The 13195-nt window shown below is 44.8% G+C and overlaps 1 protein-coding gene across 3 annotated transcripts in view; it reads left to right on the top strand.

The window, feature by feature from the left end:
- Positions 1 to 13195, top strand: part of LOC138246477 (uncharacterized) — a 194570-nt gene that overhangs the window by 52441 nt on the left and 128934 nt on the right. For all 3 annotated transcript variants that reach the window (XM_069201115.1, XM_069201116.1, XM_069201114.1), the window contains exon 11: positions 430 to 1629. In XM_069201115.1, the coding sequence (XP_069057216.1) occupies positions 430 to 1629 (1200 nt within the window). The remainder of the gene's footprint in view (positions 1 to 429; positions 1630 to 13195) is intronic.

The raw sequence follows: 13195 nt of genomic DNA, 5'->3' as shown, positions 1-13195 counted from the left end.
GTGATAGGGTATTATTATAGATAAGGCTGCTTTGATACTCTGTCATTAAATGCCAGGCATCTGATAGTCCCAACAAATAAGATATTAACACCAGAAAAGACATCTGAACTTTATTCCACTGACACCTGGTTTGAGATCTGTTAATATAAAGTACATTTGTTGACATTTTTTTGGGGTGCCAAACCGTTATTCCTTAAGGGATATAATCCCTAACACAATATAAACAAATAGATATCATTCACTACTTGATGAAACTCAGGTTGGTTGCCAAATGTTAAACAATTACTTTTAAAAAATAAACTATCATGTTAAAGTGGAGGAACTCCTTAAGTCTGCCATCATAGAGCGACCTTCAAGGTCTGTTAGAACTAGTTAAATTGTAACTGAATAGAATGCTAGACGATGACATTTTGTTCTTTTGCTTTCTAGGAGTACACCCCTATAATCCTTTTGGAAAAGACTTCATCATCATCCCCCCAAAGAACGTTGAACACAATAAACTAATAAAGTTTGTGATTACCATTAAGGCTTACTTCGATGCAACCACTGTGACCATCACGTTTGTTGTTGGCAACATCAAGAAAGAAATCACATTGGTGAAGGGTCAGATAGAGACCATTACAATTCCGATTACTGCAGAGATGCTAAAGTCGGGCACACCTGGTGCTCCAGTCACAATTACATCAGATAAACCAATATCAGTTACATCAATCATCTATATAGACATCCAAGTACAGACCGCTGAAGTTGTTCCTTTGCAACAACTGGGAGTTGAGTACTATGTGCTGACACCTCCTGGGAAATCAGACGATGATAACAAAGAATTTACAATTGCCAATTTCCGAGAACCAAACGAAGTTACGATCTACCCAACTGAAACTGTGAATTTCCAAGGACAAATTTACAAACCAGGAAGCAAAATTACTACCACACTTAAACCTTTTGAGGTGATCCATTTAACGAGCAAAGGCAACCCGTCTGGCACCAGGGTATTAGCCACTCATCCCGTTGTTGTTACCTGCGGATATAGCAGTGCTGAGACTGTCATCCCATCGTACCAGGTCTCAACTCAGCTTCATCCAGTCTCTCAATGGGGAACAAAATATCTCTTCCCATCCTTGGCACGCCCAGGAAGTACTGACCTGGTCTTTGTTGTTGCTTCCCAACCCTCCCAAGTAGAATACAGGGTGAATGACCACAAGCAAAGTCAAAGGGTGAAGGCTGGGGAGGTAATCCAGATTGTAATCCCAGAATCCTCTACTGTCTCCATCACAGCCGATGTCCCAGTCCAGGTGATATATTACAGGAAAGGGGATAAAACATATGAATCCTCCTTTATCAATATTCCAGACAAAAGACAATACAGCTCTACTTATGAAATTATTGTTAATCCCAACTTTGAGAAGACTGTTGCAATCATCACAATGAAGACTTCAGCAGTGTCTGAAATTACAATTGATGGAAAACCTTTTCCAAATATTAAGTGGGAACCAATCCATGGAACGGAATACTCCACAGCAATATATGATTTAAGCATTAAGCCTGGCACCCACATTGTGGAAACACCCGACTCGCCATTTGGAATCATCATTCTTGGATACCCAAAGAGACCAGAAATACCCACTGGTGGTAAGTTTACACTCTTTATGGAGATTCTTTTATCTCATAATTGTGTTGTGGGGGATCCAGTTCATGATATCTGGGAAGAGGTATTTGGAACTGTGAAACAGCACTTCAAAAAGTGTCTTAGCCCTGACGTTCAAGTTGTTTTTATAAGTGAATTTGATTTGAGGAAATAATGTGTTATTCTGAGTTAACAATTTAAAAAGGATGCTGGTCTTCCATTCAGATGGATGATCACTGTATATGCTAAATCAGATGCCACGGATAGCCCACATCTAGCAACCTCTGGTACAATCCATCTTTCTGCATGGCTTATCTGGCACAGGCAGCGGTGAATTAGGATTGACAGTAGTTTTATAAGCCACAAGGAACAGATGCCATACTTTGTTATTCAGATATATTAAATCCAAAGATGAATAACTACAAGTAATTCTGTTGTGATATAAATGTTCAATAGCAATGACAACATTTTACCTTATTCTTTTTCACTATGTTTATACCAGTCAAAACATCCTTCTCACCTGTATCTGTTGCGACATCAGCAGCTGGGGTCTATTGTGCATTCAACAAAGCATTCACTGCACTACCTAATGTGTTTCTACTTATGTGTTACTAACATTTCAAGAATCACAACTTCTACACATAGTGACCAAGGCCATATGTGGCAAGGTAAAAAGAAAATAAGTTATAGGGCATCCGCAGTCCTTCCAAGCCATAGTCACATTTGCAGTGCTAGCAAGGTGCTGAATATCCCAGTTTGCTTTTTATGCCACCAAAGTTCTGCCTGTAGCAGAAACAAAATATATATCTATTCACCCCAGAGCCAATGCGGCCTGCAGTTCATTTTGTTCATGTTTTAATTAAGCTGCTCCCTGGCTTTGAAGCTATTCTGTCTTTAAACCACACCACTTACCATGATTTTCCTCACTAAATGCCCAAACTTTCCATGTCCTAATGCCAACAAAAATGAGTTCATCAAAAAAAGTCAAAAAGTTTGGTGGAATACCACGCTAAAAATGTCAGGTGGAAAAAACAGCTCATGTTTGGTATGGCAATCTTATACCCCGCTGTGATAGGAGTCTCACTATATACCTAGAATGCCACCAGATGCTAAGGGTTGCACAGTACACCAGGGGTGGCTCCTCTGTAAAGGCGGAGGAACATCTCCACCCCGCCACCAGCGGCAGCTGCAAATACTTTCAAAGAAAAGGATAATAAACTATGTATCCTTTTTTTTTAAAGGGGAGGGGCCACGGGGGTGCCGTGCTCTGAGGGGGAGTGCTTGGGGAGTGCTGAGCACCCCACCCAGCACTCCCCCTCACTGCAAATGTATGTTTTGCCGGCCAAACACACATGCGCACAGGGCTCACTCTGTTTGTGCTATTTTTGTTACTCTGGGCACTTTACCGCTGCTCTCCAGTGCTGAAGTGCAAGTAATCCTATATAAAATGTATGTGTAATTGGCTTTCCATGATTGGCATATTTGATTTACTAGCAAAACCCTAGTACAGTGAACTAGAGGTGTCCAGAGCATGTAAATCAAATACTAATAGTGGGTCGGCAGCACTAGTTGTGCCACCCACATTAGAAGCCCTGTAAACATGGCTCAGACCTGCCACTGCAGTGTCTGTGAGTGCAGTTTTAAACTGCCAATTCGACTTGGCAAGCATACCCACTTGCCTGGCTTAAACCTTCCCTTTTTACACATGTAAGGCACCCCTAAGGTAGGCCCTAGGTAGCCCTTTAGGCAGGGTGCAGTCTATGTTAAAGCTGGGACATGTACGTATGTGTTTTACATGTCCTGAGAGTGAAATACTGCCTAATTCAGTTTTCACAGTTGCAAGGCCTATCCCTCTCATAGGTTGACATGAGGGCTGCCTTTAAAAATGACTAAAGCAAAGATCCCCATTGGGAGCAGATAGACTTGTGGAGTTTGGAGTCTCTGAACTCACAATTTAAAAATACATCTTTTCGTGATGTTGGTTTTTAGATTGTGTGTTTTAAAATGCCACGTTTAGAAAGTGGGAGTTTTCTTGCTTAAACCATTCTGTGACTGCTTGTTTGTGGATTCCCTGTGTGGGTCAGTTTGACAGTTGGGCTGTTTGCACCTCTTTCTAGACAGTGACACAAAGGAAGCTGGGGTGTAGTCTGCATATCCTGATGAGCCATCTATGCTAGGAGGGAGGGGAGGAGTGGTCACTTACACCTGAAAGGGCTGTCCCTGCCCTCACACAATGCAGTCTCCAACCCCCTGGTGTGTGTCTGGGGTGTGGTCTGGGCAGGGCAGGATCTTGAAGTCAACAGAGACTTCTCTTTGAAGTAGGCCTACTTCAAAGGCAGAAAGGAGTATAAGAAGAGGACCCACAGCCCTTGAAAATTAGATCACCTCTGGATTCAAGAGGAGCCTCTGCCAAGGAGAAGAGCTGAAGAGCTGAGGAGAAGTGCTGCCCCTGCCTGTGACTGTGCTTTGTTGGGATATCCTATAGTTGCTGCTTCTGCCTGTAAAAGAGGTCAAAGACTGGACTTTGCTGTGCATTCGTGCTTGAAGAAGAATCTCCAAAGGCTTCGAGTTGAGCTTGACTCCTGTTTTGAAGCATCAGGGAGAGCAAAGGCTTCACCAACCAGACCTGAGTCTACTTACTGTGGACTCCAGCTTCTCAGAGGGTGCCATTCCAGTTCCTGGACCACTGAAAGTGAATTCCTGGAGTAAAACCAGTCTACCGACACCAGACAACACTGCGACTTCGCAAAGGACGCCACTACCAGAATCAAGTTGTCGCTTGCCCTGAGACCATGGACCTCGCTGAGTGTGGATCGATGTCCCTGTAAGATGGCGCCTGTACCCCAGAACTGCGAAGCCACCTGCCACGAGGCCGTGGACCTCGTAGAAGTCCGACGACCCTGTAGGCCCTGCGTCGCTGCAACTGCTGATCCCGTCTGACTTTGCTGACACCAGGGTGTCGTAAGTCCAACGTCTGTGACAACCCAATGCTATAGCAGCACCTGCGGCCCCGTGACGTCATTGCAACCCAGTGAGGTCGCCCCACAGCATCGTGACTCCGCCGGACTTCGCATCTGCCGGAACGAAGGGACCGGCTTTGCATCCCACGCTGCTTCACCTCCACCGCCAGTTAGTGAGGACCCGACGCCTCTGTGCGACGCCGCTGTCCTTCTGCCCTGTGGCACCGGAACCGACGTCACAGCGGACCTAGCGATGCCGCTCTCCCCGACTCCGTGCACCGGCCTGTTTTCTACTTGTTCTCAAGGTACTGTACCTGGGGGTTGAACTACTCCTTAAACGCTGCCATTGGGGTCGCATTGTAGGAAACTACTCTGTTACGACGCTGTGTTTTACCAACTTGCAGTGTTTTCACCTCAGATCACTATTGTCTGGCTTTTAAGTGCTAAAATCATATTTTCAACTGTATATTGTGGATTTTTCATATATTTGGTCTTGTTTTGTTTAGATAAATATTATCTATTTTCCCATACCTGTGTTGTGTCATTTTGTAGTGTTTTCCCTGTATTACTTTGTGTGTTGGGACAAATACCTTACACCTAGTCTTCTGAAACTACGCCTGCCTGCTCATGCCAAGCTACCATGGGGGTGAGTGCGGATTAACTGAGGGTGATTCTCCTTTACTCTGACCTCTGACTAGAGTGAGGGTCCTTGCTTGGACAGGGGGTATCCTGACTGCAACCAAAGACCCTATTTCTAACACAGACCATAGTCATTCCTCTCTAAAACACTTATTGTTTCCAATTGATGCTACTGTCACCCTGCGATGTCACTTTGCTCCTGCTTCGTAGATATCAATGACTGGGTGGGCACTGGGAGAATCCTACAACTACGCAGGAGCCAACTCTCTCCAGCCTCACACTGATCCCAAGCAGAGGTCATAGGGTTGCAGCACCAGTGTAAGAGTCAGAGGAAGGCAGCACTTACCTGTGCAGTTGCGGTAAAAGATAAGGTTGGCAATAGTGATCGTGGGAAAGTCTAGGGACGGGCGCTGATTCTGTTGACTATTAGTGCTTTCTCGCAGCGTCATGTCTCCTCCGAGTCTCTGACTGGGAGACCACTGCCAAGCAGGCCCGGCTCCAGTAATGTTTGTCTGGTACCATGGTACAAACAATAGATTCTGTGTGTATACAAATCTTATGGCGGGTAGAGTGGTAGTAAATTGAGCTAAGGTTAATTTTAGGGTTTAGGGGTGGGTATTGGTAAATTTAACTAAGGGTAATTTTAGGGTTTAGGGATGGACAGCAGTAAAGTCGAATTGGCAGTTTAAAACTGCCCACACAGACACTGCAGTGGCAGGTCTGAGCCATGTTTACAGGGCTACTCATGTGGGTGGCACAATCACTGCTGCAGGCCCACTAGTAGCACTTTATTTACAGGCCCTGGGCACTGCTAGTGCACTTTTACTAGGGACTTATTAGTCAATCAAAAATGCCAATCATGGAGAAACCAATCACCAATCTAATTTAGACAGAGAGCACTTGCACGTTAGCCCTGGTCAACAGTGGTAAAGTCCCCAGAGTCATAAAGTCAACAAAAACAGGGTAGAAAAAATAGGAGGAAGAAGGAAAAAAGTTTGTGGGGTTACCCTGCAAAAAGGGCCATTTCAAACAGTTGCCACATACCAGAAGAGATTAAACCCTATGCCCATAAGCAGGAGCTACACTCCTTTTTCTAGTCCGAGTGACCACTCCAACATACAACTGGTGACCACTGATTCTGCTTTAAATTAGCTGTGCATTTTCATTAATTAGAAATCCAGAAAACCTGATTAAAACATGTATGTTCTACTTACAACAGTATGCCAAACTTATCATTGCTAAATTCCAATTCTCCTTTTGTAATTTATATTTGAGAGCAGTGTCCACGAACATCTCAATTCTGCATACTCCTCTGCTTGTTATAGCTTAGGATAGCATGCTCAGAGGTGTAACCAGGTCTCTGACGCCCCTGGTTTACTCAGATCCAAACCAACTCTCTTATTTCCAATATGATCTCATATACAAATGACAAAGACAGTATAAGTTTTATATAATGTTTTTAATAAAACGACTGTATTTTAGATATTAAGGCGTGAGCCTCAATAACCAGAACGATACAACACAGTAGGATTGAAATAGTCACCAGGAGAGTAAAACATAAGAACAAAGCTATCATATTGTCTAACAGTTTCTACTCTCCCTCTGCTTGTTCTATTTAGAGCACAGCATGTTAAGCTTCTAGCCTGCCTATTAGAATCACTGTGGAGACATCAGCCCTCATACCTGAGCAAGACCTGTGACCTTTGTTCAGCATCTGCAATGAGGCAGTCAGCGTCTAGTTGTTGTTCCCTGGTTGGAATCTCCCTCTCATTAAAGGTGACATAAGTAAACCCAACAGCCCCAGGTATCACCCTGATGACTAAATGTGTCTTATTGTCCCGTGTGTGTAAGTGTTTAACTGCTAAGAGATCACTTTGTAATTCTCGTAGTATGTGTGTATGTTCAACCGTCCAAAATCTACTCGAAAAATTCGGGCGAATCAACTCGTATAAGGGTTTTATACGCGTCGCATAATCAGGAATGTAAGTTCTGCCAAAATTCAGAAACCCCAACAATGACTGGAGCTTCCGAACCGTATTAGGAGGCTGCAATAAAGCACATTTCTCCAAAAAATGTGGCGCTAAGCTCTTGCCCTCACTCGACAACTCATATCCCAGGAAAATGACACTGAGGAAGGCAATCTTTGATTTCTTAAAATGAAACTTATAGCCAATATCAGCAAACCCCACAACAATGCGCGATACACGCCTTAGATGTTGCAGAATCTCATCGTCTGTCAGATATATGTCATCAACATATGATAACGCTTCAGGGTCGAACTCATGCAGCATTTCAGTTACACGAGCTGAAAACAGTCCTGGGCTATTCTTATACCCCTGAGGCAAACGACAAAAAAAATTCTGAGAGGCAAACGCACTGAAACAGGTATAGTCCCGACTCTCGGGCGCTATATTCTGGCAGAAAAATCAGTTCGAGATATCTAATGTTGTCTTGTATTTTTTACGCACTATATTATTCATAAGCGCTGCGCTGTGTGAATTCTGTATTGCATATGTGCGTGTATGACTATTCAAATGTTTATAATCCACCACTATCCTATATGAATGGTCCGGTTTAGCAACCGGAAATAAGGGATTATTCATCGGCGAGACACAGGGCTTAATTACACCCTGATATTCCAATTGTGTAAGAATTTTTCTAACCGATGCCCTTGCTTCAAATTTGATAGGATACTGCTGTTGTGGCTGAGGTTCGCCCTTTATCGGAATTACATGATAAGGTGATTGTCTGTCCCACCCCATGTTATTTCTATACAAGGCGGGAGCCTGTGCTAGAGCCCATGATTTACTATAGGACTCCGCTAGTTCTCTCGGAACAAGTGGTGAGAAGGAAGGAGCAATAACCTCCTCCCCAACCGGACAGTCGCGAACAAAGTCAGGTGGCCAATCTTGTTCGGCCAGCAGAACATCATATGATTTTACCACATGGTCCCAAAAAATGGCGTTTATAATACAGTCAATGTCCCCTTCCAATCGCAGAGTCACTTCATATACTCTATCAGGATCAGAGACTCGCATATCCGCCGTCTCGACTTGTATGAAGTCATCAGTTGCTTTCACCTCCAGATGCTCTAGAAGACTCCGGCGAACTATTGGGACCTCTGCCGCGCTGTCTAACAGTGCTAACGCCCATGTCTTGTTCGTCAAGAGAACTCTCTTCTTGAGCGGCATGTCTGACTGAGACAGCTGCCACTTTCTTCTTTTTAAATTGCTGTTTTTGTTGCAGCGGTTTCTCTTCTTGTTTAATAGAAACCTCTGCTGAGCGTTGTGAATCCTGTCTCGGTTTCACGTACTCCGTCCTCCGCTCTGACCGCCCACCTCTCTCACTTCTCTTTTCCGAGGAGTCCTGAAAGGAACGAGATTGGCGTGTATCAGTATATTGATATCTATCAGGCGTCTTCAAAGTATCCCTATTCCTGAGATTATACTTATTCTGTGGGGTCTCCGGTTGCGGAGACTGCCCACCATCTTTCTTAGGTGTTTGCTGTTTCTTTTCCCAGCGCTTTTTCGAACCCTCAGGTTGTTGCTGTTTAGCATTGTCTTTATTATTTTTACCCTGTAACTGGGGTTTTTGCGGTCTAGCCCCCAGGCTATCACGACCAGTACGAGAATATGTTTCCGCTATTATTCTCGGAAGCTCCCGCTCCTGATTAAGCAGCGGAACATCCCGAAGACGCATTCGCACTGCCAGTGCTACTGCCTCTCCTTTGAGATTACTCAAAATAATAGAAAATTGCCCAGCAACTGCATGCCCAAATCTAAGGCAGGGGCAGCCCCATATTCATCCTGAATCTGTTTAAGTACGTCCGGTAAATTAGCTAATGTCGGTGTACCGTGTGCCGTAGTGTAGAGCGCGGAAAACACCGTGCCCCAGGTATTACAAAGGTCCACCGGAGGAACCATCCCATACGGCAAACACATCGTCAAAATTCTATGTTTATCCTGAGGTCCCGTATGGGGAAATACTGCTTCCAGCGTATTAATTTTTTGCGCCAGCCAAAATGGAGTCTCCTCTCGTTTAGCCGGTACCTTACCCATAACTGAGTGTACAGTGGCCGGATTAATACCCGGAACCACTGCCTGCGGGTGCGCTGGAGCAGCACGCGCTGCATTCGTATTTAGTGTCTGCATTACAAACTTAACTAATCGTCTATATGTAGCCGTTAATTCTGTATATAAACGACGAACTTCAACCACTGCCAATTGAGCAACCGCAGGATGAGGTGTATATGTAGCCAATAAAGGCCAGGTAGGACCATCATTACTCAGCGGACCTAACCTAACTTGTGCTACTGTGTGTGGGAGGGTGCCATCAAGCCAATTATGGTGTTCTTGATAAGATAGAGGTATTTCTAAATAAGCGTAAGCCCTGTATTGTCCAGGGACATTCGCAACAGTGTATTCGTCAAAAGTATTTGTTCCCCCATCCACTGCTGGAAATCCGACCCAAGAATAGAAAAGTTCCGTTCTATAGGCTGCATGGGCGTCCACCACAAAAGTGACTGGACCCCCCTGGACTGTCATTCCATGTGTCAATAGATGTCCCGTGAGCGGGTGACACATATTAATTGCTATATTCACTACATTAGGATTCGCCATTTTTATAAAAAATAGCTTCAGGTCAGAGAAGGCACACCAATATCGGGGTTTTTCCTTTCAAAGTTCAAGCTTGAACAACCAACCACTAAGCAATAGGAAGCACCTATCCCGTGGCGGTGGAAACCCTCAGCCCCACGGACGTCTCCGTATACGGAACCGAGGAGTCAAAATATATATGAGACCAAGAGAGTCAGTCGGACCTAAACATTAGAGCCAGACCAAACGTTGGGCGCCATGTCGCGTGGGCTCTCATTATTCTAAATGAGACTACTGGATTTCTATGTAGCAGGATCTATAACGGTGTGGGGGACTGAGTCTGACCCACGTGTAAAGAACTCTGTCACCCTAAATCGGTTTTTGCTCCGGCTAACTAGCAGTGCCTCATTTCTCCCATGTGGAAGAAATGATTTGGCAGCCGAGCGCATGACATCTTTGGAACTTGTCAGGGAAGTCGTGGTTACTCAGATCCAAACCAACTCTCTTATTTCCAATATGATCTCATATACAAATGACAAAGACAGTATAAGTTTTATATAATGTTTTTAATAAAATGACTGTATTTTAGATATTAAGGCGTGAGCCGCAATAACCAGAACGATACAACACAGTAGGATTGAAATAGTCGCCAGGAGAGTAAAACATAAGAACAAAGCTATCATATTGTCTAACAGTTTCTACTCTCCCTCTGCTTGTTCTATTTAGGGCCCCCACAATCCTTAAGAAGGCCCCATTCATTCCAAAGTCAATGAATATCTCTGAGATATGGGAGGTGCAGGAGCCCCTCATCACATTCTGCAAGGGAGCGCAATCATTTTATGTTATACTACTGGGAATGATCTGGCTTTATCAGGGTCTGGATAATACCACCACACAAGTCTGCCAACCCCACTGCAGTCCTGAGAAGGGTGCACTGAGTTCTCATGACAAAAGACCTCCAATAGTTGAGGAAGAACTTAGGCCCAGATTCAAGAGGACCAAGGGGCATATTTATACTCCGTTTGTGCCGAATTTGCGTCGTTTTTTTCGACGCAAATTCGACGCAAAACTAACTCCATATTTATACTTTGGCGTTAGACGCGTCTAGCGCCAAAGTTCATGGAGTCAGCGTCATTTTTTGGCGTGAACACCTTCCTTGCGTTAATGAGATGCAAGGTAGGCGTTTCCGTCTTAAAAAATGACTCCCAGGCATGTGCGTGGTATTTATACTCCCGGGCAACTCCACGGGAGTGGGCGGGGCAAAAAACCCCGCATTTGCGCCTCTTTTTAACGCCTGGGTCAGGGCAGGCGTTAAGGGACCTGTGGGCTCAGAATGAGCCCAGAGGTGCCCTCCCCTGCCCCCAGGGACACCCCCTGCCACCCTTGCCCACCCCAGGAGGACACCCAAGGATGGAGGGACCCATCCCAGGAAAGAAAAGGTAAGTTGTGGTGAGTATTTTTTTTAATTTTTTTTGTGGCATAGGGGGGCCTGATTTGTGCCCCCCTACATGCCACTATGCCCAATGACCATGCCCAGCACCCGCAGCTTATGCCCTGTAATTGTGCTGCATCCTACATGGCAACTCTGTGCTTACCTCGATGTCTGGTGCTCCTCCAGACATCTGTTTTTTACCGTTTAAAACCAAGTCTGACTCCTTTACTGAGCTTGTAAAGGTAAAACATACCTAAGTCATATCATAAGCACATAAAACGGGAAGAGGAAGTCGTAGATCACATGCTGAACAGTGCTGGTGTTTCTGGGATCCCTTCATCCACAACTTGACCCCACAACCAATATCATTGACTCCAAACCCTCTCATTCACGGGCTCCATCCTATTCTGCCTTACAGGCAGAGGGGACTATTTATGAGAGGCTTGTGCCGCTGGAGCGTCACTTTTTTTGACACTATCTGTGAGGATACACAACGTCACTTTGCATAGCTTTGAATAGACTCATAGATGTGGTGTAAGACAAAGCAACGCAAGTCGATGTGTTGCCTTACTCTGCACCAGGGAGGAATTATATGCACGGTGTTGTGGGCTTTCTTATGCAACACTCATAACATTTTGACCCTATCCCAGAGTTAATTAATCACGTAAACCTGAGGCAGCGCTGAAACCTTACGCCTCGCCAGAGCAGGTGTAACGAGGAGAAATATTTTCACTTCTCCCTGTTTTTTCCTCTTTCCATGTGTGCTGCATGCACATTCTGCAGCACACATAGAAAGAGAAAAACAGATCTGGGGATTGTTTGTTTGCAGTAAGGTACCCCTTTCTTAACAGAAACAATCCTGCATGCAACGCAGATACCCTTGCACCATTGTGCAAGACTACCTGCTTTGGCGCTAGGCAGCCAACTGTGCACCAGTGCAGGGGGAAAGGACAGGAATGCACCATATCTCCTACATAGAGAGCATTCCTGCCCTTTCGTATTGGCGTAAGGCAGTGCCGCAAGACGACTTCCCCAGAAATAAACCCCTATGTGGAAGAAACCTACCATTGTGGACATGAAACCACAAGCATCATCCTTTTTAGGATGACACGTAACCACTACGACCTGTGTTTTGGCCTCAGCCCCTCTTCTGAGCTGCAGTTCACAGGTATCAGAACATCCTACTAGTTCAATCAGTGGCTAACACGGACATCCTAACACTTCCACTGCACCTACTTATGCATTATTTTGCATTTGATGTACGTGAGGATGGACACAGATAGCAGAGTTACTCCTATTGAGTGGAAATTAAAATTTGTTTTTGAATATTGACTAACTCATTCTTTCCAGATATGGTGAAATCACATTCTTAAAAATTCCACATTAGAGGAGTAGTTGTATCTGTATCCCTGAACCAATGAGGATAAAGCATCCCTCTAAAAGTTCTGAGGCAAGAGGTGAACTCATGACTCTAAAGATTACGAAAAGAGAAGTTTTCCTTGGGTCCCAAGGCCCTGCTGGGTTCAATTGTATAGCAGAACTGTGGACGTGAGGGACAGTGAGCCCTCGGCCTGGTGTTGGCTTTCTGCTGGACTACCTCTGGAGCCCCAGTGACCTCAGGAGTAGAAGCTATGGATTCTAGATATTAGCAGAAAACCCCTGGTGATGATGGTTATTATTACATCCTCATAAACATGACAAAAACAACAGTTCCTCTGGCGTCATTTGGTCAAATGAGTAGTTCCAGACAGCTAGGTTTGAAGATGCACACACGTGCATTAGCAGAAATGTGCTTCTTGTAGACAAACAGAGCTCTGGGATGCAAGTGGCTTCCTCCCTAGTTGCCTTCAATCATGACCAGCAGCAGAGAAGGGAACCTGAGGATGGAGGTGATTTCAGAGGGGAACTGACACTTTCCAAACAAGTGATTCAGGTTCCAGCAGTA

The sequence above is a fragment of the Pleurodeles waltl genome, chromosome 7 (genome assembly GCF_031143425.1).
Source record: "Pleurodeles waltl isolate 20211129_DDA chromosome 7, aPleWal1.hap1.20221129, whole genome shotgun sequence".
NCBI classification, from domain to species: domain Eukaryota; kingdom Metazoa; phylum Chordata; class Amphibia; order Caudata; family Salamandridae; genus Pleurodeles; species Pleurodeles waltl.
The sequence above is the reverse complement of the archived record's forward strand: the minus strand, read 5'-3'. Positions and strand labels throughout refer to the sequence as shown.